The 27,346-nt window shown below is 34.5% G+C and overlaps 1 protein-coding gene across 1 annotated transcript; it reads right to left on the bottom strand.

Moving 5' to 3' along the window:
* Positions 1–1,900: 1,900 nt before the first annotated feature.
* Positions 1,901–27,346, bottom strand: LOC127838121 (BTB/POZ domain-containing protein 2-like). The gene is made up of 3 exons (XM_052365694.1): positions 27,100–27,346; positions 26,331–26,860; positions 1,901–2,049 (listed from the first exon to the last, which is right to left on the bottom strand). Exons 1-3 carry the CDS (start codon positions 27,339–27,341, stop codon positions 1,901–1,903), a joined length of 921 nt encoding a protein of 306 aa, XP_052221654.1. The 5' UTR covers positions 27,342–27,346.

The following is a 27,346-nucleotide window of genomic DNA, read 5'->3' as shown; positions in this document are numbered from 1 at the left end:
ATCTGGAGAACGCTTCAATAGTGCGTTCGAACCCGAAACCTCATTATCCCTAGATAGACGCTACGCCTCCGCGACCTCATTTAGGAAGGTCACTTTAGAAATAGAAAATGTAAGACATTAAAACGTAAATCTTCATTTGAACCTTTTAATGTTTTTAACTATAAGGATATATCATCTAGCGCCATCCTTGCAAAAATATACCAATTCACCATTAATGAAATTCATGTATATTTATATAGACTATTAAAATACTATTACCAACTTACTAGTGAATTAAAGAACCTCGGTGATAAGTATGGTACTTGAAGTAATGAGGAGTTAACGAGTTAATATAATTATTAACATCGTCATGATAGCACTAGATTGCTCACCTGTATAATCGGACGTTGCCAGCTTCGAGCCCTATGGGATGATTTAAACAATGTTTGTACTAATTGACGATAATTTTATTTCGCAAGCCAAATATCAAAGCAGTTTGTTTCGTGTTTTCAGGTAAGTTTATTTAGAAATCATGTATAATGTATTATGAAATTTCAGTCAAACATCACATGGCCATGTAAGTTAATATAATTGATGTAACCCTTGGGCGCGTTTTGATCTCAGGGAAACGATTTAAACAAACTAAGTAGAAGACATCTGTACGTTATTATATAATATATATATATATATATATATATATATATATATATATATATATATATATATATATATATATATATATATATTAAGTATTAAACATGGTATCATTGTGCTGTCAAAGGAGATAAGCAATAAAGTATACACTTCTTTAATCATCAGGTGACCCTGAGGGAAGGCTAGTTTTAACCAGTAGGACATGATTCGATCAAACGTTGAACAGGACCTCTATCTGATATTACAGACCACGTATCAAAGTTCTGAACATGTGGTTTCAGGGATTATGTTTGAAGTCATTTACTTTCTGAGTCTACATAAATACTGTGACCTCTGGGGCGTTACCAGTTTCGACCACACGGATATGATTTGACAACCTTAGAAGAGAACCATTATACAAAATAACAGTCTATATAAAATATTTGACCCCTGGGGTCAGAAAAGAAAATGTTTTAGACATTTAAATATATCTAAATCAACTGACACCTTGAGGAGATGCCAGATTTGACACCATAGGCATGATGTACACAAACCTAGTATGGAGCACTTTACTGTATTACACAACAAATACTAAACCCTGCATTTACGGGTTCAGAAAAAAAGGATTTTCGATTTTTATTATTCAACTATATGTTTGAGTCTGGTGACAGGACCTGAACAATTTGATAGTTACCCACGAATTTCGCTTTTGTCTTAAAAACTCGACTTTTGTTGGGAAAAAAAAACAAACATACGGAGCAGCAACTTTACACGTTGGTTTATATGTTTAAAAAAGTTAAGTCTCTTAGCAGTAATTTATTGATAGAGGTCGTGGTTAATCATTCATTTTCTGGGTAAAAGATGTGCCACAACTCCGGTTGTGTAAAAAAAAGCCGAACCAAAATATGACGGAGAGCAACTTCGCATGCTGTAAGATGTTTGTAAAGTTTTAAGTCGTCAGGTTATAAGCAGCAATAATGTTTAAGTAATTGGCCACAAAGGTACAACATTGTATTTTTTTGTATATAAAGGTGGCCTCAACTCCGGCTGTGTCACAAATACCAGAACCAAAATAAGGAGGTAAACAAGTTTGTACACTGATTATTATGATTATAAATTTGTAGCAGTCTGACAGTAATACATTTTAGTTACGCATGTTACAAACGGTGGGACAGACAGAACGCGGAAAGCGCGGACGGACAAGGGAATCCATCTGCCGCATTCCCTATTATAAAGTACGGCAATATAATCGTTCACCGAATATCGAAGTGTTTTATTTACGTGCCTCTCAGCTAGGCGACATGTTCTCGTTTCTCACATTCCCGCGTATGCGACTCTGATTGGTGCTCACACTATCCCACTTACCAGAGATCTGGAAGTGCTTCTCCAAATAGGACATCCAACCATGACTTTTTCTCACTATTCTCTGAATATTAACTGGTCCCGTAAATTAGGAATTTTAACTCCAATTAACATTACATTCTGACAAAGCATATCATCGCTTAATTGATATCTTAAAAATAACTATTATATATAAAACCTACATACAACATAAAGTACTTAACTTAATGATTTCTTGATTTATATATTTTGAATAGTATCGAGTTACATGATATTATAATAAAGCATTACACAGAAAGAGATCACTTGAATTATTAAAACAACTTCACATTCTTTACTTCTATACTCGATAGCTCTAGTAACAAACATCTGAAAGTCAAACAATCAATTTTTGTTTTGCGCCTGGATTCGAAAATGAGATATTTTTAATATTAGGAATATGACCGAAAAGGGGCTATACAATCATTTACAATACCCCATAAAATTTGCCATATACAATTGAATATCTGAAATTGCAACAATATTTCAAAATATAACCAACTACAAATGTATGTACTCATAAAACATACATGTTACAACACAATATAAAAGTTCATAATAAATGGTTTGTTATATACAATATTTACACAGTTCTGATTAAAACTGCATTTTTACATCACTGTTTAATTCAAACTTAAAGGGGCCTTTTCACAGATTTTGGCATGCATTGAAGTTTGCCATTAAATGCTTTATATTGATAAATGTAAACATTGGATACAAAACGCTCAAGTAAAAAATAAAGAATACAATTTATAAAAAAAAGGTAACCCTCAACAGGGCTTGAACCACTGACCCCTGGAGTCCTGGAGTAAAAAGTCTATCACCTAGTCCACTCGGCCATTCTTTCGAATGCAATGTCAGAGGAATTTTATACTTTATATAAGCAATCCTCGTAGTTTCACAAAATTTAACGACAACAACAGAACTATCCAAATTATTACTTCATTTCGCGTTGCAACGCTTTATAATTTTCGGGCTTTTAAATCGTTAAAAGACGCATAGAATGGTTATTTTTGAGCATGGTAAATGTTCAGAATTACTGTTTCTTCAAAAATATCATAACTAAAATGAAAATTTGCGAATCTGAAACAACTTTTTTCGATTTCGTCAATTTACCCAAACGTGAAAAGGCCCCTTTAAACCAATAAGCCGAGCAGTAGACACACAATGACAACACATTATTAAACCAACCAACATGACTTAAATTAAACGAAAACGTCAAATAAAAACAATATCAAAATTGCATAAAACGAACAAAGCATAACAGTATTAGTAATTTACAACACATGATCCATTCGAAAAGCATGTTATACGCTGAGTAGTATAAATGAAGTTAGAACGTATTATACATTAATATTGCATAACAAATACTTGGAAGGATACATGCAATTGCAATACATATGCAATGCAGACAACTAAAAATGCTCAACAGAACAAATGATATAACAAAACTATATCCATCCAAACCATATAAACTAAGCATGACATTACAATACAATGTCGACAAAAGCTGCATTAAAGTTACTGAAAAAGTATGCATGATCTTTTAATGTCATCTATTAATAGAAACTGCATGACTTGTGAATTGCAAACTACTATTAATTACAAATGCGTTGAATATTATGCCAAGATGATGTATTATAACACATCGACTTGCAATCAATTTTTCTGCATGGAATACGCCTAGCAGTACACTGGATACAGCAAGTCACAGTTATTCAAACCTGCATTACACGTTATAAGCAGGCAAAACGTTATTTAACAAGATATCATTCACAATTGTGTGAAATAACCGTGCATGATTATATCACTACAATGCCACTTATTGAAATCTATTAGAGCAGTTAGAATTATAGAATGAACAATTGTTTTGTACCGCCTCCGGGTATATTTAAAAGCCAGTTCCTAAATTGGCAAGTAATTGACTGTACAAAATCCAAGACCGGAAAACATTAATGCAAACACGTCTAGCAGTACACTGGACACAGCAATCACAACATAAACATGCATTCAATGCTCTATACAGGTAACATGTTATTTAACAAGATATCATTGAAACTTGATAACCGTGCATGATCATATCACTGCAATGCCAATTATTGAAATATATTAGAACACTTAGAATTAAAGAATGACCAAGAAAAATTGTTTTGTACCGCCTCTGGGGTTATCTTACAGTCAGTTCCTTAATTCGCAAATCATTGACTGTCGCAAATTCAAGACCGGAAAACATCGATGTAAAGTTTAATAGTTTTAACATTAATTGATACATTTTAATACCAATATGTAGGGTCCAGTTAAGTCGAAGCAGCAGTTATTTAACTACTTTTTTAAAACTTCGAAACGATCAATAACTAACTCCAGTGCGGGTATCACAAGGGAAAATTTACTCTCATGTGCAACAAATAAAGTCACAGAATTAGGTTTTACTTTTTCCTTAAATTCATTGCAAATGAATACAATTTGCCCGCTGTTTAGTACCTTTATCGAATATCGTTTGCCCTTAACTAAAGGAATGTTTTATTTTTTATTTTAATAACTTCGTAATTATTCCCATTAAAATTCAGAGTTACGTCTGTCGAGTAAACTTTAACGCTGTCTTCAAATATTTCACTTTTATAAACTGTAGAACCGTCTCCTACAGGTGAGCACATAGCGACCCCACTAAGGGCGCAATTATCTGACACAGAAAAACTAAGGTTGTGTTCCGTAGCGTCTAAAAGAGGGCCAAAAGAAACGTCCTAGCCGCCTATGTTATGAAGTGTTTCACACCCTTTAAAAAGACATTCCATAGTAAGACTAATACGTGGCTCGCTCTTGAATAACGCAACATTTTTCTGTGTAGTAATGGAACGGAAAACATCGATGATATCCGACTGACACAGCAAGCTTGTTCCCGCTACATTCTCGGCAAATTCATTTCCAGACATAGCGGGAAATCTAATCAAATCTATCAATTCTTTTCCCGGTACGTCTCGTATATCAGAATCGGTCTCGCTGCGACCAGAGGACTTACAGGCGTGTCTGGCCCATCGTATACATCCATTGATTAGTTCGCATTCGCTGGTTCCAAAATTGTCACACATTACAGTTGCCTTGAGCGCTTACCTTGACATTTCAACAAAACATTATGTTCCCAAAACGTCTTCCGATTGTCTCATAATAAAATTTAAACACAAGTTTTGAAGATCCATATCATCAAATGTAATGGTTTGATCCAAGATAGTGCATACGTTTTCCACACTCATGTCAACATCCAAGAACGATCTACATTTTGTTTGTAACCCGAGCACATCGTACTTTTTCGCCGCGTACATAAGATGTAGGACTGTCTCGACAGAGATCTCAACAATGCCACCGTATAGGTATCTACAATTGAAAGTTTATTATGTTTACTACTTTGTAGGTTTTTTTAGGGAGACGTGTGTTTACAAAACAAGCGAAAAGACGTTACATTTAATTTCAAATATGGCATTAATTGTAAAAAACTTTTTTTTTGTTTCACTTAGAATTGTACTGATTCATTAAATTAAGGAATAAATTACGTCATCACGAAACTAATAGAAAATCATGTACATGTAGATATATGTTAATATTGTCGTATGGTCGCGATGCAGCTTTTTAATAATTGACTATTCCGTTGTTAAAACATACCATATCCAGAAGCTATATGATACTCTTAACAAATACACAATACAAAAATTATTTAAGTATATACCTAACAAATGGTTTCAGGATTGATTCCTCAATATCCGATATGCTGATGACGTCATTTGTTTCTGCAAGTGGTCCACAGAACATGGCCTCAAAAACTGTACTGCGACTGACTAGAACAAATTTGTGGCACTTGATCGGGTAAGTGGAATCCTTTGCAACCAATGTGACCTAACATAGTAGCTGTTTCTCGAGCATCGCTAAGTTGGTTGACGAAAATGAGTTGCCACGCTGTCGCCATGTTGTACGTTACTGCTGTATTACAGTAATTGAAAATTAAAATAGTTTTCAAGAACAAAAAAAAACCAAGATCAATATATAACGCTCACCTGTTTTACCACATAATAAGACAGTTTTTGTAATAACAAAGTGCCTGTTCGTCCATTTTCGTTTAACGGAATCTCCTACTGAATTGATCAGCGCAAACATGAGAAAACTTGGCAAAGTAGCGTCTTGCATTATAATGTACCAAAGCCGCTAAAACATTTTTTTTCCATAAAAAATTCTAGTTGCAACTGAAATTGACTTTTTCTAACATGTTTGTGAAAAACTCTACCACGGTTGTTCAAACCATGTTGATGTGTAAATAAACAAAGCTACCAAAGAGCTGGGCTTATTGCATTAATATACATAGCGAGACAATTTAAAATATTGCTTTGAAAACGCACAGCCCACGTTATTTGGTATTTGTGTTGTTATATCGGACGGTTGTCCTGTACAAGGTTTAAATAAAGGACAAACTAATTGTATATAATTCAGGGCTATAGATAACTTTTGGGGTATATTGGGTAATTTATCCCCTGTTTTGACAAAAATTGTTTTTTTGTAAATTCAATTGAGTTTTAGGACAAATTTTCACCCCCTACTTATGAGCTCAATTGGTTTTTTCATCCCCGATTTTTTTAATTCAATTGGGATATTTTAGGCATGACATATATAATATAATAAGAATCTACTAATGTTACTATATTATTAATACAAATGGAATTCAAAAAGGTACCTATACATAACACAAACAATTACTGAATTTCTGATCAAAGTCCATTCTTTTTTGCGTTGAATAAGAACGAGTTCGTGAAAATCGCTGCACAATTGATGAAATTATGGCTGTTCAAAGCGATGCAACCCGTTTTCGGGTAATTTTGAGTTGAGGTTACATTACACTTAATCATTGTGTATCCCTCCGTGGTCCATACGAAAGAAGTGCCTATTTCTAAAAAGTTCCTTTTCTCTTCTTGAATAAAAGTCATTTAACAATGTGAGACATGTATTTTGTGGTTATTTGTAATATCCTGTATATGTCTGGAGTACTTTGATGCCTTGGATTAGAAGCTTACTTAAAAGATGAACTTTTGAGGGGGTGTTTTCTATTGTGTGGGGCTTTTCCGAAACACGTTTTTTACGGTGGGTTCAATCGACAGCAATTTACTTTCTTAGAAGTTGCGAAACGGTATGTTTTTATTATGCAATTATACGGTATGCAATTATTGAAAGAAGACAGATCCATCTTTAAAATGATACCAAGATCGGAAAAAATGATACGTCGGAAAAGCAAGAAAAATGCTGTGAAAGTTGGCAGTTTTATAATAGGACTCTATGGTAATTATAATTAGTGTAATATAACCTTAAAAAAGCACATTTACTGTCCCTTGAGCCGCAGATGGTGAGTAATCAGTCAGCTGTCTTGCTCTTGATTTTGATTGTGTTTCTAATTAAATGCGTGAACATTGTTAGTTCAAGTGAATGAATAAGCTATTAATAGTTTTCTCATAAATAGTAAACCAAACATTACTAAATATAGTCTTCGACAGTACAAGTTGTCTATAAAGCTGCTGCTCGTTGTGTATCATTTGTATCCTATACGCATACCATATCATAGACATAAGGGAAATATGTAAATTAACAAGACTATTGTCAAGCAATATAGTCCCCTACCGGTGAAACTCCACCATTTTCAGCAATATTTCTAGTTTATTTGTTGCCATAGCAACCATAATTATTGACGTACGAACAAAATGAAATAAGGTGCATAATCTCCTTATTGCCATCTATCCATCTGTCAAGTTTCTTGAAAAAATATTTAGAACTTTTTAAGTCATCGCAGGATCCACCATTTTCAGCAATATTTTTAGTCTATCTGTTGCCATAGCAACCAGAATTCTTGACGTATGAACAAAATGAATTGACGTGCATAATCTCCATATTGCCATCTGTTTATGTTTCAAGTTTCATGAAAAAATATGAAGAACTTTTTAAGTTATCGCAGGATCTAGAAAAATGTGACAGACAGACAAACTCACAGACAGACACACAGAGCGCAAACCGTAAGTTCCCTCCGGTTTCACCGGTAGGGGACAAAAATACATACAATTGGTCATGGTACTTTTAAACGTTTTCACAAAGTTGTGGAGATCCGTATCACAAATGGTTTTGATTTCTTTCCATTCATGGAGATGAAAAGGCGAAAAAATGGGCAATCATACAACAGGTAAACATATATTGAGCATTAAGCCAGTCTTATACATTTTGTTGACCTACTTCGTGAAATATAGTCGAAAAGTAACCTTTTAAGGGATATGTTGTTTGAACTTAAGTTCTTTCATTCAATAATCATTTTAGCATTAGTCCATGAGGTGTTGTATTTATTAAATATAATATGTTGGTGGTATAGAGAAAAAGTATATGTAAGCATATGAAATGATTAATTACCATATAAACACGTTGGGTGTCTCTGTATTTACCAAAACAGTACAAGAAGGGACATAAATAGGATTATACATACTCTTTAAGAGTGAAGCATGACATTGGAGGGCGTGGGGCCATATTGTAAGAGATTGGGAATTAAAATAGACAGACTCCCCACCCCTGCAAGTTTGCATATGCTTAATCCCTAATATAGACCAAGGTAAGTTAAGTGATTACTTCTTGTATAACTTTGAGTTATTACACTTTTCAGTTTTGATTACTTTGTCAAGGTTCGGCATTATATTAAGAAGCGGCGACCGTCGTGTTAAACCCCTGGTGAAATATAACAAGATGTGCATATAATCATCATGTTACTTCTTCAGGTTTTTTTAAACTTTTGTTCACGGGACTGAACACATCTTACCGTTTCAAAAGAAAACATATTGCTATTTATTTACAAATCTTTAAAATATTATTTCAAATCCTAATGAAAATTAAGAGAAAATACTGTATCAACTTAACCATTGTACTTTAACACATTGCTTGCAATTCGACTCAATACGTTGTAGCGTGTGAAACATTATTTAAATGAGTATTTATGGTACTGGCTGACCTTTAAATGTATATATATGGTACTGGCTGACCAAGTGAGACGTATTGTTCAACACAAAATTTCTGAGTGTAAGTCGATACCCCCACCCCTCTCCCCTAAGAATAAATTAAAAATTAAGAATTAATAAATTAAACGATGAATAATGACAAATATTTTCAGAAACATCTCCATGTTTAGGGTTTGTTCTGCTATGTTAAAAAGGCCGTAAAACGGACCCGATCCAAAAGCAAACGGACCCTATCCCAAAACGAAATTATGAAAACAATCACAATATCCAAAAAAGAAGTGGCTTATGAATGATGATTATTCGACTCTATATCTCAATTGTATTTTTTAAACAACCTATACAATATAACCATAATTTATAAGATTTTTTTCCAAAATGACCAGGAAAAGACCTGTTGTGTCGATATTTGTTGATTAAAAAAATCCAAATTTGTTCTTTTTTGTCATAAAATGTTCCCACATTTGCCACTTTTATCGATTAAAAATCCCAATTTGACCAGACTCCTTTTACCAAAATGGCTGGAAACCCTTCTCATGTTTTAACCAAATCACTTCAGTTATGTCTAAGATATCGCATGGTCCAGTTTTGAGTTTAAATATTTGGTCAATATTTTGGTAAATGATGAAGGTCATTGCCACATGTACAACAATGCATCAAAACTGACAAAATAGTCATTGCCATAGAAGAAAAATTCATGAAACTTTCTCATTACGAGTGTGCAGGACACACAGGAACATTAATTTCGGACGAAATACATGACAACATATGACGTTCACGCTCTTCCGTAGTTTTTGTGAAAAGAGCAATAATGGTTGTATACTTTATCTGTTTTGATAGTTTTGTAACACTTATCACTGTAATAACAACTTTTTATATTTTTATTCTAAACGCGTACAATGCTGGTAACGTTATCGCAAACCTTTTAGGTTGATTTGGTGTTCGTTTACCTACATATTGGGAAGCACAGGCTTCATCACTCAAACATTCATGTCTGCGTTTGAACTGTGGCTCACATAATTAAATTGTTACATGCTATTTAAACATCATAAATACAACCACTTATCTGTGACCAAAAATACTGTGGACAATGCGATAAACAGTTGGTAAAATTGAAGATGTTTACTTGCCACATACCGAGTTTCTTTTATATTTTAATCAATATAAACTAATAATTGTAACACATAAGGTATTTCTTTTCTTTTCATCGTCGACGTGATTGACGGTACCTTTAAGCCAATGTACTACTAAAGTCGATATAAATCGTGTAACCATGTGGCCAGTTTTGATGTATAGAACAGAATTCGAAGAAATTATGTACAGTAACTAATCAATAATACCCGAACATGAAATAGGCTCTCGAGTTTGTCTTTTAGAAGAAAACAATTCACAAAACAAATAAAAGGGTAAAAAATTACCCTCAAAGAACGGTAATTTCTACATCAGGGGATTACGTTTAACAATATAAAGAAGTGAAACTCCAGCCGCTGGAGCAGTATTAAAGTCTTATTATATCAGGGCTATAGATAACAAGCGTACTTGCGTTATTACGCAATTAAAATAACCAAAAACGTAATTAAATTCAAAATAAAGCGTACAAAAATGCAAATAAAACTTTAAAAACGTAATTCCCGTTATAAACCTTGCATCACGAAACGCATATCTTACGAACACCGGGCGTATTTTTTAGACTGGTTATTTTCGGTACAAAAATGTATCGGATAGTTAATATGCCGTCCTATGAAGAAAAGAAGGTTATCAGCGGTTATCAATCTTTGGGGTATTATTGTAATTATTCGTAGACCCGTCCGATTTCTACTTTCATTTTCGAGGTATTCAATGTTATATTACACTTATTCCAATTTCCATAGGGTCCCATTATAAAACTGCCAACTTTCACAGCATTTTTCTTGCCTTTCCGACGTATCATTTTTTCCGAACCTGGTATCATTTTAACGATGGATATTTCCTCTTCCAATAATTGCATTCAAAAACATAACGTCTCGCAACTTCTAAGAAAGTAAATTGCTGTCGAATGAACCCACCGTTTCGGAAGCCTAATTTCGACAAAAGCAATAGAAAACAACCGTACGAAATGTTGGGGCGGAAATGGGATGGAAATGAGGCGGAATTCGGACGAAAACTATTGTTTCCGAGCGGACTGGAGGCGGAAATTGATTTCCGCCCCAAAAAGACCATTCTCTTGATTTTTTTTCAGGTGGAACTCATTAGCTTCCGGACCGAAATAAGACTCAGGCGAAATTCCATACTTAAACATTTTTCTGGAGCGGATTTTCTGACTAAGAAAATTAACTCGGGCGGAATTTAGTACTTATACATTTCTCTGGGGCACAATGTTGGACTTAGAAAACTATTGATGAAGAATGTCTAAATGGGACTTTAAGATAATTAATAAAAATAGTTCTGATTTCAGTATCTCACAGGTTGTTGTAGGTAACATTTGCTATACACAAGGAAAACAACATTTATATTTAATTCATACAATAGTTAACGCATGCAAAAAGGCTAAAATGAGCTTGAAATGACACAAATTTAAGGCTGGAATGACTGAAAAAATAGGACTTACCAACAAATTCAGCTGCACGTTTTTCACTCCTAAAAATTTGGAGGAAAATAATTAATTTAGTTAGATATACTGTTCTGGATGAAATTAATGTATATTTTGGCTCAGAATTATTTTAATGAGACCTTATAATTAATCACTTTTTATGATAATTTACCTAAAAACATTTAAAGTACATGTAAATCTACTATGTATTTAAAATATCATTGAATTAAGAGTCTTAGAGTAAATTTGATTAAGGGATGCATGATGCAAGTTGAAAATTGTTGTGAAATGCAGTAAATTTTTCCCTGTTTATCAGTAGTGTTTTGTTTTGCAATGTCAATTTGGTGGCTGTATCTTTGTATTCCCCCAGTTGTAAACAAAGAATGCATGGGTAATATGATCCTATAACCTGATAGGACAGACACTGGTTCATTGTGAGTCAGAATTTTGAAAATAAGAGCGCGGTGTTTGCAAGACCTGTTACTGGCTTCAAAATTTGAAATGCAGTTTCAAAGCATTGATTGGACTTTATTTACTTGGAGTTTTAATAATATCATGATTAAATCTTACTTTGATGAACATTCTGAAATAATTAAGTAAAATGTGGAAGTCAACATTCAGTGTGTAAAAAAGGCTGAAAAGAGCGAGTCAGTGAGTTATGATGGAACTGTTTGATGCTCTGAACTACTAAACAGGTTTGTTTCTATATTTACTTTGTATTGTTTTCTTATAATGCTGTGTTTATCATAGTTATATTGTTTAACAGTAATATCTGTTTTGGAGGGTGGTTTTAACCTATAACATTTAAAATGAATGCTCAAGCTAGTTATCTTTGCAGTTAATTTCACATTATATAAAAAACATAATGCAGTATATGGTGTCTATATCTTGTTGAATGTTTTTTGCCAGATCGAGATTTTTGTCATTTGTGAAATAGAAACCTAGGTTTTTAGCTCCATCAGAGGTCCAGATAAAGTGTTTGTATTCCTTAAATTTAATTAGTGAATGTTTAAGTGAATCAACAAGCATACTTGTTGATTTTTTAAGTATTGAGTTTAAAGCCACTATTTCACTACAGTCAATGTATTGCATTTATTAAAGCAGTGAATGAGTTAATTGTTCGATCAATGAAGTATGTTGTGTCATCTACAAAAAAGGTTTGTTTTATGACTGACTGTATCTGGATAATGATTGAAAGGTGCATGTTGTTTTGTGATTTAAAAAAAGTTCTTTAGCTTTTGTGACTTCTAAATGTCAATTCATCAGCAGCTTAAGTAGTTCATAATACCCCCCCCCCCCCTCGGAATCATTCTCATATTATCCTGTCATTTCCGGCTCATTAGCATATTCCGCCCCAAATTCCGCCCCGTGTCAGCATGCACAAATAATTTCCGCCCGGAAATCTTTTCCGCCTCATGAGCATATTTCGCCCCAAATTCCACCCAATTTCCGCCAAGTTTCCGCCTCGTTTCCGCATGAAAACATTATGTATTGAACCACTATATTCCGGGCGGAATCAACAATTTTCCATGCGGAACTGTCAAGACAATTCCGTCTCAATTCCGGGCGGAACATCCCCAAACGTTCATCTTTTAAGTTAGCTTCCAATCCAAGGCATCAACGCATTCTAGACACATACAGGTTATTACAAATAACCACAAAAGACATGTCTCACATTGTTAAATGACTTTTATTCAAGACGATAAAAGGAACTCTTTAGAAATAGGCACTACTTTCGAACGTACCACGGAGTGATACACAATGATTTAGTGTAATGTAACCTTTAAGGGAAACTGACTTTGTCCTCTCTTTTTCAAACTTTCTCCACATGAGATTTGAACCATTTCCACAATGAATATGCAATTTCAGTGCATTCGGATGGGGATAAAGGCCTTAAAATTGCCATTTAAAGCGGTGACTAAATTGGCCGCAGCCAAGTCGCAAAGCATGATTTTAAGCTAAGTGAAAACAGCTGATTTTGTGTCTCCAATTATTGTTATGCGTAACTTTAAAGGCAAAAACTGGTATCATTGCATGCGAAATTCGCCAATACATCAGCAAAAGGCCCAAATAAATGTATTGATTGTGAATCAGTGTACTGTTCGTGATGAAAAATGATATATTTTTTTTAATTTAAGCACTTTTTTCAATGAAAAACTCACAGCATATAAAATCATGTTTATCAAGAAAATTATTATTAAATGCTTCACTGTCAATCAAAGCATACAAAGTGCAATTAAAATAATGAATGCTTTTATGATGATAGGCATTATGTGCAGCTTTCAAGCCTATACAAGCCTGCTACCCAAAATTAACACTTATAAAGGCGCAAATTGCTCCTGCAACAGCTTACGATACAAAGTGACATTTGTTGCGCATCAAGATAGTCTCTCTTCTAAAGATAAGTCCTGTTAGCTACATTAAATTAAGTGTCTCCTCTGAAATCCAGTGTTGAAAGCTTAAGTTGTTGCAAATATGCCCACAGTCCGCAAGCAAAAAGCATGTTTGCTAAGGAATTCCAATGCGATGGCCACACTAATGTCGTGACGGGAAAGTCATTTGTGTGTGATTCCTCTGTAGTTCAGTGTACATTCATTCCACTACCTGGGGATGACTATCAGGATCAAATTTCCTAGCTTAGTGAAGTGTTGACCTATCAGGATGTTGATGGATCGTCCACAAGCGCTGCACCACTGCGGCATCAGTTCAGGACACGGAGTCGGATTGAGGTGTATATAAACCCGGAGTCAGGCAAGGGTCATCCAGACCTATAATAAAAAAAATGTTTAGGACCCTAAAACTGGCAATAATGTTCAACACTGAGATAAGGAAACACACAGATGAGACACCATGCCATGGCTTTCTCATTATTGACACGGTAAACTCGAGGAGCTGCGGACTTGGCTCTAATCAAAACAGGTTCGCTCTATCAATCCAAGCAAGATGGCATGTTAGAGTTAAAAAGAGCAAACAAAACATACAAAAGAAATATAAAGAAAATTAGAAATTAAATGTCCAAAGTAATTTCAAGTAGTATTTTTTGTCTACAAGGGTTGCTGTGGAAAATACTGCTTAATACCTATTTTGGCCTGTCGGGTTTGTGCTGGCAAGAATAAATCGAAGTTTTATATGCCAGAGAACTGTAGGCTTAAGACAACACTATCTGATGAAGTACTGCTTTAAGCATGCATTCAAATTGTACTTTGACCCGATAGCATTGACAGCACAAAGCTTCAGACCTCCACCCAAAAGTGTGAGGCTGTCAATAGTGCTTACCAGACCGCAATTCCCAATACCGTGACTTTCTCCCGGAACTGCACAGGCCGCATCCGCAGCACAATCCTTAAGCTCAATCATGGTCTGGCTGTCTCTGCAATAGTGAAATTTGTATTGACAGGTGCACATTTATCTCAAGGTTCTAGCTTATTGCCTATCTTATTAAAAGCAAACATAATGACATGCTAAAGAAGACATGTGCATTTCTGAAAAGACATACGACTGCCCGATACTTGTTTATGAAAAGGCGCTATGGTCTTCACTCTGAAATTCTACCCTAAGTGCTTAACAGATCCAAAGCCATATCTTACAGCTTCATGGCCCCACCTACAGCTTAATGTGCTTAATAAGTTGAACATAAAGTTATTTGTCTGAAGAACTAGTGCTACTAGCTCATCAGCTATGTTGCTCCACTTGCCGCTATTCTGTAAAATAGTGTTTATATGGAAATACCTAGTCTACCTCATGTACCGCACCACAACGCCCACTGTAAATACACAGCTAAGTTAGTACTTAAGCCCGCAAACTGAAATTCATGTTTAAATTAAACAATCAGTATGATGACTCCCATTGAAATCATTTCCAGTGCACCAGTCAAAGCAAGACAGCTAGCTGATTGTTGACCATCTGTGGCTCAAGGGACAAAAGGTCAGGCCTACAAACAAAGAGAAAAATGGCATAAATTGGTTGCATTCATGTAATTAAATTTAGCATATTTTTCATCTTCTTCCCCACCCGAAACTTCAATTTATGAAAAAAAAAAATATTTACATTCAAGATCTGTTGGAAATGTAACCCTTACTTGTCCATACCAGGTCCCCTCCCCATCCGGAACAGTCCAAAACCACCTAAAACATCCCTTTGGACCAAAATATTGACATGTCTTACCTATTTTAGCACCCAAATCATAAAAAAAAATTCATTAAAATGCATGTTCTGCTTGTCTCGCTTACAGTAAAATCCCTGTGACCTTGACATTGCAGTAAATGTGCTGTTTTAAGGTTATATTACACTAATTCTAATTCCCATAGGGTCCCATTATAAAACTGCCAACTTTCACAGCATTTTTCTTGCCTTTCCGACTTATTAGTTTTTCCGAAATTGGTATCATTTTAAAGATGGGTCTGTCCCAATTGCATCAAAAACATACCGTTTCGCAACTTTTAAGGAAGTAAATCGCTGTCGAATGAACCCACCGTAAAAAAAAAGTGTTTCGGAAGCCTAATTTCGAAAAAAGCCCCACACAATAGAAAACATCTCCCCCCCCCCCCCCCCCCCCCCTCAAAAGTTCATCTTTTAAGTTAGCTTCTTATCCAAGGCATCAAAGTACTCTAGAAACATACAGAATATTACAAATAACTTCTTTCGAACGGACCACGGAGGGATACACAATAATTTAGTGTAATGTAACCTCAACTCAAAATTACCCCAAAACGGGGTGCATCGCTTTGAACAGCCATAACTTCATCAATCGTGCATCGATTTTCGCGAACTCGGTCTTATTTAACGCAAAAATGAATGAACTTTGATCGGAAATTCAGTAATTGTTTGTGTTATGTAAAGGAACCTTTTTAAATCCCATTTGTATAAATACTATAGTAACATTAGAAGATTCTTATTATATTATATATGTCATTCCCTAAATTACCCTATCGAGTTTAAAAACCGGGGTGAAAAAACCAATTGAGCTCAAAAGTAGTGGGTGAAAATTTGTCCTAAAACTCTATTGAATTTACAAAAAAACAATTGTTGTCAAAAACAGGGGGTAAATTACCAAATATACCCCAAAAGTTATCTATAGCCCTGTTATATACAATTAGTTTGTCCTTTATTAAAACCTTGTACAGGACAACCGTCCTATATAACAACACAAATACCAAACCACGTGGGTTGTGCGTTTTCAAAGCAATATTTTTAATTGTCTTGCTATGTATATTAATGCAATAAGCCGAGCCTTTTGGTAGCTTTGTTTATTGACAGAGCAACATGTTTTGAACAACCGTGGTAGAGTTTCTCACAAACATATTAGACACAGTCAATTTCAGTTGCAATTCGAATTTTGTATGGAAAAAATGTTTTAGCGGCTTTGGTACATTATAATGCAAGGTTCTACTTTGCCAAGTTTACTCATGTTTGCGCTTATAAATTCAGGAGGAGATTCCGTTAAAAGAAAATGGACGAACAGGCACTTTGTTATTACAAAAAATGTCTTATTAGGTGGTAAAACAGGTGATCGTTATATATTGATATTGGTTTTCTTTTTTCTTTAAAACTATTTTAATTTTCAATTACTGTAATACAGCAGTAACGTACAACATGGCAACAGCCTGGCAACACTCGTACTCATTTTCGTTCACCAACATAGCGATGCTCGAGAAACAGCTACTCTGTGACGTCACATTGGTTGCAAAGGATTCCAATAACCCGATCAATTGCCACACATTTGTTCTAGTCAGTCGCAGTACAGTTTTTGAGGCCATGTTCTGTGGACCACTTGCAGAAACAAATGACGTCATCAGCATATCGGATATTGAGAAAACTATCCTGAAACCATTTGTTAGGTATATATTTACATACGTTTTGCATTGTGTATTTCTTAAGAGTATCATATAGCTTCTCGATATGGTATGTTTTAACAACGGAAAAGTCAATTAATAAAAAGCTGCATCTCGACCATACGACAATATTAACATATATCTACATGTTCATGATTTTCTATTAGTTTGGTGATGACGTAATTTATTCCTTAATTTAATGAATCAGTACAATTCTAAGTGAAACAAAGAAACAAGTTTTTTACAATTAATGTCATTATTTAAATTAAATGTAACGTCTTTGTCCTTGTTGATTACAATGTAAACAAATGTCTGATTAAAGAAACCTACAAAGTAGTATACATAATAAACTTTCAATTGTAGTCACCTATACAGCGACTGTTTTGAGATCTCTGCCGAGACAGTCCTTTATCTTATGTACGCGGCGAGAAAGTACGATGTGGTGGGGTTACAAACAAAATGTAGTTCGTTCTTGGATATTGAAATGAGTGTGGAAAACGTATGCACTATCTTGGATCAAGCCATCACGTTTGATGATATGGATCTTAAAAAGATGTGTTTGAATTTGATAATGAGACAATAGGAAGGCGTGTTGGGAACAGAATCATTTGTCGAAATGTCAAGGTCAGCACTCAAGGCAATTTTAATGTGTGACAATTTTGGAACCAGCGAATGCGAACTATTCAACGGATGTAAGCGATGGGCTAAACACGCGTGTACATCCTCTGGTCGCATGAGAAAGATACTGATTTATGAGACGTACTGGAAAAAGAATTGATATATTTGATTAGATTTCCCGCTATGTCTGGAAAGGAATTTGCTGAGAATGTAGCGGGAACTCGCTTGCTGGGTGAGTCGGATATCATCGATATATTGCCTGCAATAAATACGCAGGAACCTGTTTCGTTATTAAAGGGGCCTTTTCACAGATTTTGGCATTTTTTAAACTTATTCATTAAATGCTTTATATTGATAAATGTAAACATTGGATCGTAAAAGCTCCAGTAAAAAATCAAGAAAAAAAATTAAAAAAGGAAAAGAACATTGCCCGGAGCAGGTTTCGAACCAGTGACCCCTTGTGTCCTGCCAGAGTCCTGAAGTAAAAACGCTTTAGCCTACTGAGCTATTCCGCCGAGTACACATTCTTAACGTATTTTGTACATTATATAAGCAATCTTCGTAGTTTCACAAAATTTAACGACAAAAACAGAACACTCCAAATTATTCAATCGTTTCGCGTTGCAACGCTTTATAATTTTTAGGTTTTAAAATCGTCAAAAGATGCATATAATGGCTATATTAGAGCATGGTAAATGTTCAGTATTACTGTTTCCTCACAAATATCATAACTAAAACGAAAACTTACGAATCTGAAACAACTTTTTTCAATTTTGTCAATTTACCAAAGCGTGAAAAGATCCCTTTAAAGAGCGAGCCTCTTATTAGTCTAACTATGGAATATCTTTCAAACGGTGTGAAACATTTGTAAGTGGCATTGGAGGCGGCTTTGGCTTTAGTGTTAGCCCTCAAATCAATGGAAAGGAACACAACCTCAGTTTCTCTGTGTCAGATAATTGCGTCCTTAGTGGGGTCGCTATATGCTTACCTGTCCAAGACGGTTCTACAAATGCTTAAAGTGATATATATGAAGACGGCGTGAAAGTTCAATCAACAGAAGTAATTCTGAATTACAATGGGAATAATTATGAAGTCCTTAAAATAAAATAAAAACATTCCTTCACTTAAGGGCAAACTTTATAAGATAACTGTATTATACAATGGGCACATGTTATTCCGTTGCAATGAATTTAAGGAAGAAGTAAAACATAATTCTGTGACTTTATTTGTTGCACATGAGAGTAAATTTTCCCTTGTGATACCCGCACTGGAGATAGTTATTGATCGTTTCGAAGTTTTATAAAAGTTGTTAAATAACTGCTGCTACCTATTAAACTTTGCATCGATGTTTTCCGGTCTTGAATTTGGGACAGTCAATGATTTGCCAATCTAGGAACTGGCTGTTAGATAACCCCAGAAACGGTACAAAACTAGTTTTTTGTTCATTCTATAACTCTAATGGTTCTAACAGATGTCAATATGTGGCAGTGTAGTGATATAATCGTGCACGGTTATCGCATAAAATTCTGAATGCTATCTTGTACAATAATGTGTTGCCTGCTTAGAACGTGTAATGCAGGTTTGAATAATTGTGACTTTCTGTGTCCAGTGTACTGCAAGGCGTGTTCCATGTAGAAAAAATGATTGCAAGTCGATGTGTTATAATTAAATATATCATCTTGGCATAATATACAACGCATTCGTAATTAATAGTAGTTTGTATTTTATCATGTGTACTGTTAAACACATGTCATGCAGTTTCTATTAATAGATGACATTAAAAGATCACGAATACTTTTCAGTAACTTTCATGCAGCTTTTGTCGATGATGTATTGTCATGTCATGCTTAGTTTATATGGTTTGGATGGATAAAGTTTTGTTGGATCATTTGTTCTGTTAAGCATTTTTAGTTTTCTGCATTGATATGTATTGTAATTTTATGTATCTTTCCAAGTATTTGTTATGCAATATTGATGTATAACATGTTCTAACTTTATTTATACTACTCAGCGTATGAAATGCTTTTCGCATGGATCATTAGTTGTAAATTTCTTATACATTTACCATGCTCCAAAATAACCAGCATATGCGTCTTTTGACGATTGAAAAACCCGTACATTATAAAGCGTTGCAACGCGAAATGAATTAATAATTTGGATAGTTCTGTTGTTGTCGTTAAATTTTGTGAAACTACGATGATTGCTTATATAAAGTATATATACATCTGGAATTGCATTCGAAAGAATGGCCGAGTGGTCTAAGTGGTAGACTTTTTACTCAAGAACTCCAGGGCCCGTATTCACCAACCGATTCTTAGACTTTAGAATACAGAATAGACTTAGAACCAAGAAAAATGTGTTCAGTGTTTGTATATATACAGGCCTCAACTGGTGATTATGTCATTAACAAAATGTTGTATATGAAGAATAATATAGATTGAGATGTTTACTGCAGAGTTTGACTCAAAATAAAAGAAATTCTTGAATATTCTAATTTAAAGAATTTTCTTCATTCTTAGACTTAAGTCTAAGAATTGTTTGGTGAATACGCACCCAGGGGTCAGTGGTCCGAGCCCTGTTGAGGGTTACCTTTTTTTCTTTTTAAAATTTTATTCTTTATTTTTTACTTGAGCTTGTTGTATTCAATGTTTACATTTATCAATATAAAGCATTTAATGACAAACTTCAAAACATGCCAAAATCTGTGAAAAGGCCCCTTTATGTTTTGAATTAAAGAGTGTTGTTAAAATGCAGTATAATCAGAACTGTATTGATATTGTATATAACAAACCATGTATAATGAATTTTTATATTGTGGTGTAACATGTATGTTTTATTTGAAGTTCATACATTTGTAGTTTGTTATATTTTGAAATATTGCTGAAATTTCAGATATTCAATGGTATATGGCAAATTTTATGGGGTACTGTGCAGGATTGTATAGCCCCTTTTCGGTCCTATTCCTAATATTAAAAATATCTCATTTTCGAATCCAGGAGACCAACTAAACTTGATTGTTTGACTTTAAGATGTTTGGTAATAGAGCTATCAAGTATAGAAGTAAAACAGTTGGAGTTGTTTTAATCATTCAAGTGATCTCTTTCTGTGGATTGTTAATATTTAATATCATGTTACCCAATAATATTCAAAATATATAAATCTAGTAATGTTTAATTTAAGTACTTATATGTTTATATGGGTTTTATAAATAGTTATACTAAAGATATCAATCAAGCGATGATATGCTTTTCAGAATGTAATGTTAATTTGAGCTGAAATTCCTAATTTACGGGACCAGTCAAGATTCCCAAAATGGTAAGAGGAGTCAATATTAGAATTTCCTATGTGGAGAAGCAATTCCACCTCTCTGAGATAGTGTGTGCACCAATCTGACTCGCATACGCGGGAGTGAGAAACGAGAACATGTCGCCTAGCTTAGAGTCACGTGAATAAAACACTTCGATATTCAGTGATCGATTATATTGCCGTACTTTATGATAGGGAAAGGGGCATACGGATTCCCGTGTCCGTCCGCGCTTCCCGCCATTCGTCTGTCCCACCGTTTGTGACATGCGTAACTAAAATGTATTACTGTCAGACTGCTACAAATTTATAATCATAATTATCAGTGTACAAACTTGTTTACCTCCATTTTTGGTTCTGATATGTGTGACAGAGCCGGAGTTGAGGCCACCTTTTTATACAAAAAATACAAAATGTGTACCCTTGTGGCCCGTTACTAAAATTATTGCTGCTTATAACCTGACGACCTAAAACTTAACAAACATCTAACAGTATGCAAAGTTGCTCTCTTTCATATTTTGGTTCGGGTTGTTTCTACACTAACGGAGTTGTGGCACAACCTTTAGCCAGAAAATGATTGTTTAACCTGTGTCGCGGCTTCTTTAAATAAATTGTTTCTAGGAGGCTGGACTTGTTCAAACATATAAACCAACGTGTGAAGTTGTATATCCGTATCTTTGGGGAGGATTTTTTCGACAAAAGTCGAGTTTTTAGACAAAAGCGAAGTTCATCGGCAACCTCGTATTATGGACAAATGTTTAGTTTGTTACTTTTTCCAGTTGAGTGTTCATAATATGCTTAGCGCAGGGTGAGCTTTTCTGACCGCCTTTTGTTCGTCTTGCGCCATCATATATCATTCGTCCGCCGTACGTTAACATGTAATTCAAACGATATCTACGGAAAACTGCTGGGAAGATTTTAATGAAACTCCCCAAAAAAAGTCCTGGGGTAACTCTATTTTAAAATCGTTCAGGCCCTCTTACAAGAGTCAAACATATAGTTGAAAAATAAAAATGTATAAACTCCTTTTTTCTGAACCCGGAAATGCAGGGGTTTAATATGTGGTGTGTAACACAGTAAAGTGTTCCTCTATTAAGTTTGTGCACATTATGCCTCAGGTCGTCAAAACGAGCATCGTCCCAATGTGTCAATTGATTAATATAGATTAATACGTTAAATAACTAAAACATACATATCCTTCTCTAAAGCAAAAAATCTCAGCTCAGCCCCTAGATATTTGATTCTTCTTCGAAACAGAAAATCTCAGCTCAGCTCCTAGATATTTGTGCATATGTGTATATTTTATTAAGTTGTTTGAATAACAATAACAATCGCACATGTCTCCGGTTTGTGATAGGTAGCCTATTTGTTAAAAGAATGTCGAAATCAAAGTTATGGTTGGGTTATAAGCGTGAATGTTAAGCAACAACTGTACGTTTAACTGTACAAGGCAGCAGTACAGCAGTTTCATAAAACCCAATGGAACTTTATTATGCTCCTTTCGAAGAAGACGTGGGATATTTTTTTGCTGGATGTCGGTCCGTCCGTCCGTCTGTCTGTAGAGCAGTTCGTTTCCGATCAATAACTTGTAAACGGAATGAACCATAGGCTTGAATCTGTCCATGTGCTTTGGCCTTTGCCAGAAGACGATCCCTATAGAAATTGGGGTCACTATGTCAAAGATCAAGGCCACTGTAACACTATAAGTGTAAACTTGTTTCTAATCAATAACTAGTCAGCTGATTCACCGATTGACTTGATACTTCCTGTGTATAGGCCTTTGACAGTAGATTACCCCTATTAAAATTGGGGTCAGTAGGTCAAAGGTCACTATCACAATAAGTGTGAAGATCGTTTCCGATTAATAACTCGTCAACGAACTGACCGATTGGCTTCACGTGTGCATTTGCCTTGGACAGTAGATAACCCCTAGTAATAATACTATAATATTCTCAACCCATGTACGATGAAATAATTTAACAGAAGTGCATAATTCTGTGTCAACTAAAAAACCTAATTTTAAGTGGCTCAGTAACAATCATATGATAAGATTAACTCTTAGTCAGTTTTGTTGCAAAAAACCTGTGTCAAGTGTGTTTTCGGGGGGGGGGGGGGGGCTGTTTTGAGCTGCAATGTTTCACTTTAGCCATATACTGTCAACCCACCCAACGGCTCTTTTGTTAACGGAACGCAACGACTTATAACATATATTGTTAGAACACAACCGATTTTGTGCGAAATAAAGTTAGAGCAAAACCCACATACATAAAACTTCCAGGCACTGATTGATTGTCACCATAAAAACTCCATTACTGTGCTTTTTTATGCAGAACTTGCTAAATAAGGCATAACTGCTTCGATGAATAATGTTTACACGTATATAGCATACTTTTGACAAATTACTGTATAAACAAACCTCTAAGTACTGGTTTCGTTAAATAACGTAGCGATGATCTTCCAAATTTATTTCGTTTGTGAAATTATAATCACGCGGTGATAAACGGTCATTTAATATTTTTTAATCGACATATAATAAACAAAAAAACATATATTAACAAACCGTGTGTCATTTAACATAGTCAAATGGAAATTGTAGTACGTTTTTATCATAAGGTATAGTACCTAGGAACACTAAGAAGGGTACAACAACGCTTTTCATCGGTAAGTTTCAAACTACGCATATAATGAAATAAGCGTTTAATATACGATTTATTATTAAAAAGTCTGAATGGTTTAGTCTTAGCGATTTTTATTTTAAAACTTTGAACACGTATCTTTAAAAGTCAAATAACAACATAACATAACACTTTTTAAATTCAGGAACATGTGGTCAAATAACACTCAAACAATATAGACGTTGAAATCTTAAAAAAATGGCATTAATAATTTACATGTTACATATTAAAGTATTATTAAAATAAATGTTTCTGGAATGTTTTTTATAAAAACTGAAAGACAAATTTAAACAAAACCAACACAGTTGAATGAGGTTATCATTTGTAATGGAAATAGTCATGTGTTCAAAAAAATGATTACTAGATACAAAATGTACTGTTGTAAATGGCCAATAGAAGCTACAATATACATTCCTGCTGATATGTACAGTGAAGCTAAACTTTTGTTATTTTCATACATGTAAAATCTACGTTTTGATATATTGTACAGAACTAGTCACAGTAGTGACGAATCCCCCGAGACCGAATAAAGACATATCTAGCAAGTTGAAACAATGAACATTTTGACCCTGAAACGTCACAACTGTTGACGCGAAGGGAATTTCTTAACAAAAATTGTACATAGCCACAAAAGAATGGAACATAATGTTAAACTCGTTTTCAAGTTATGACCACAAGATCTTCGATTATTTAAATTAGAGGGCAATTATACATTGATACATACCCAAAATGACACATCTGAACGTTGTTGTTTCAGAGATGTGTAGTTTTGCTAAAATCTTTTTGTTACAATTACAATTTTTAAGAAATTCGAAGTTGGAAAACGCTTACGACTTTTTTTAAATTATTAACGTTGAACGTTTAACATCGCACACGCCCGACTTCATATTCTATGGAATAATACCTCAAATGTGAATGGTGTACGTAGATAAGTGTGGAAGAGCTTCTGTTAACAAGTTTAAGTCAACGTACAGACAAACGGGAAAGGCAGACGAACCGACGTCCATTGTGATTCCAGTTTTTACTTCGTACTTCGTAAAGTAATATGTTGATGATCTACATAATTCAATAAAGCCTGTTTGCGTATATTAAGTATATATAAATATCTTATGTATTGAAAGTCATTTATCCACATTCAGAGATTGGTGTTTACGTGAAATATATTGCATAACTAACTGTTGTTTCAAACAGGAACACAACGTGACTTGATACAAACCAAGTGTACATTTTCATAAACCCGTGTAAACATGTAGCAGGATATTGGTTACTTTCGGTGAATGATCAAATTTTATTTCACGAGTGGTTATAAAAAAAACTATATCTTTAGGAATTGCGCTGTCAAAAGTGTTTTATATTGCTTCAAGTAAAACATATAGTCAATAATTCACCGAAAGATAACACATTTTCTGTTAAGTATATTTTAATGTACATAGAAATTTCAACGGTTCATATTTCTGTATTATAACATCATCAAAATGCCTTAATAAATTAGTCAATTTTTATATGTGCCTTGTTTAAGCTTAATCACATATTTTAATTATGTTTTGAAGTTATGTGAACACATGTCTGTCGACATTCAGCACGCATATGCATTTCCCGACTAAGCAATATCAACACGTCGTTATATTTCAATTAATTTGACCTTTTGAAAACGTTATAATTTGTATTAATCTATTCTGAATTGTTTGTAAACATAAACAAATAATCCATTGAAATCATTGTGTAATTGCTTGGTGGACTTTTAAAAGTTAAACTTAAATTATCAAATGAACACTTAAATCCAAATCATCAGGTTTAAATCCAATTTTTTTGCGGTTCCAAATGCGGCATTAAAACGCGTTCGCATCCAATATATTCAGATCAAACCACAGCGGTGCAGAAAGTCGACAGAAGTTAAATATTATTGAAACAAACGACACCTTCGTAATATACTGGATATTCTAAAATACCAAAGTGTCAAAATATGTCAAATTTCGTATTTGGTAGCTATGAGATATTACCTTACTTTGCGTCTTTTTTGAAATCAATCATTATATTTGAAAACATAATGTAGAATATTCCTTCGCGATTTTTGAAACTGCAGCACAATCTGACGGGTTTTAAAGATTTTTTTAGCAATACTGACGCTTTGCTTGAAACAACGTGCTGTTTTATTTTAAAAGATAAATTAAACTGCGACATTTTGATGACTTTTCTACAAACAACTATTATTACCTCTTTACTGTCTATGTTTTTGAAAATGGGCCTGAAAAAAACGATGTACCACTGGTAATACAAATATTTGAAGTGATACGATCTCGGTTATTAAATGAGGTCATATTTATACGTTCAGCTATGGAACGAAACTCATTTAAAGTTTCCGTCTGACTAAGAAATGTGCCAGTAGCAACATATTCAGAGAACTCCTTCATAGGCATAGCAGGAAATCTGATAAGGTTGACAAGGTCTTCCCCAAGAGTTTGGCGCAAGTTCTCATCCGTCACTTCCCGACCAGCAGACTCGCATGCGTGTTGGGCCCATCGCTTGCATGCAAGGAAAAGTTGATCCTCGCTGACACCAAAGGTATCGCACATTAAAACTGCCTTTAGCGCCGATCGAGACATTTCGACAAATGAATCCGATTTCAAAACTCCATCTGACTGTTTCACAATGAAATCCAAGCACATAGTTTGCAGAATCGAATCGTCAAAATCTATTGCCTGATTAAGTGTGATGCTAATATTTTTGGTAGACATGATTTTGGACAAGAATGATCTGCACTTGGACTGTAAATCAGGCACATCATACTTTTTCGCCGCATACAAAATGTGCATAACTGTGTTGTTGGTGAGATCAACCATACCACTATACATATACCTGAAATAAAAATATTAGGGTTTAGTAAATAATGGTATGTCAAATCGACACAAAGTAATGTTCATATTCACCGCTCTATAATTTCATTGAACATTTAATTTCGATGTAAAAAGACGAATATGTTTAGCTGAATGTTCACGTTTTTAAACAATGCAAATTCTAAAGTGTGATATCGTACTTAATACAATTAAAAATGTAATATCACTATTACGAGTTTACGTTTAATTTCAAATCCTAACCTGACAAAGCAGCTCAGAACCGATTCCTCTATATCTGGCATCTCGATAACCTGTTTGGATTCGGCAAGCGGCCCACAGAACATGGCTTCAAAAACAGGACTGCGACTCGCGAGGATGCATTTATGACATTGGATTGGTTGATTACCATTCCCAGCAGAAAGTGTGACGTCACAGAGAATATGTTTCTCAAGCATGTTTATGTTTGATGAAGATAACCAGGAAGAGTTTTCGTTTTTTTCCATGGTAC

Source organism: Dreissena polymorpha, chromosome 7, assembly GCF_020536995.1.
Source record: "Dreissena polymorpha isolate Duluth1 chromosome 7, UMN_Dpol_1.0, whole genome shotgun sequence".
NCBI lineage: Eukaryota > Metazoa > Mollusca > Bivalvia > Myida > Dreissenidae > Dreissena > Dreissena polymorpha.
The sequence above is the reverse complement of the archived record's forward strand: the minus strand, read 5'-3'. Positions and strand labels throughout refer to the sequence as shown.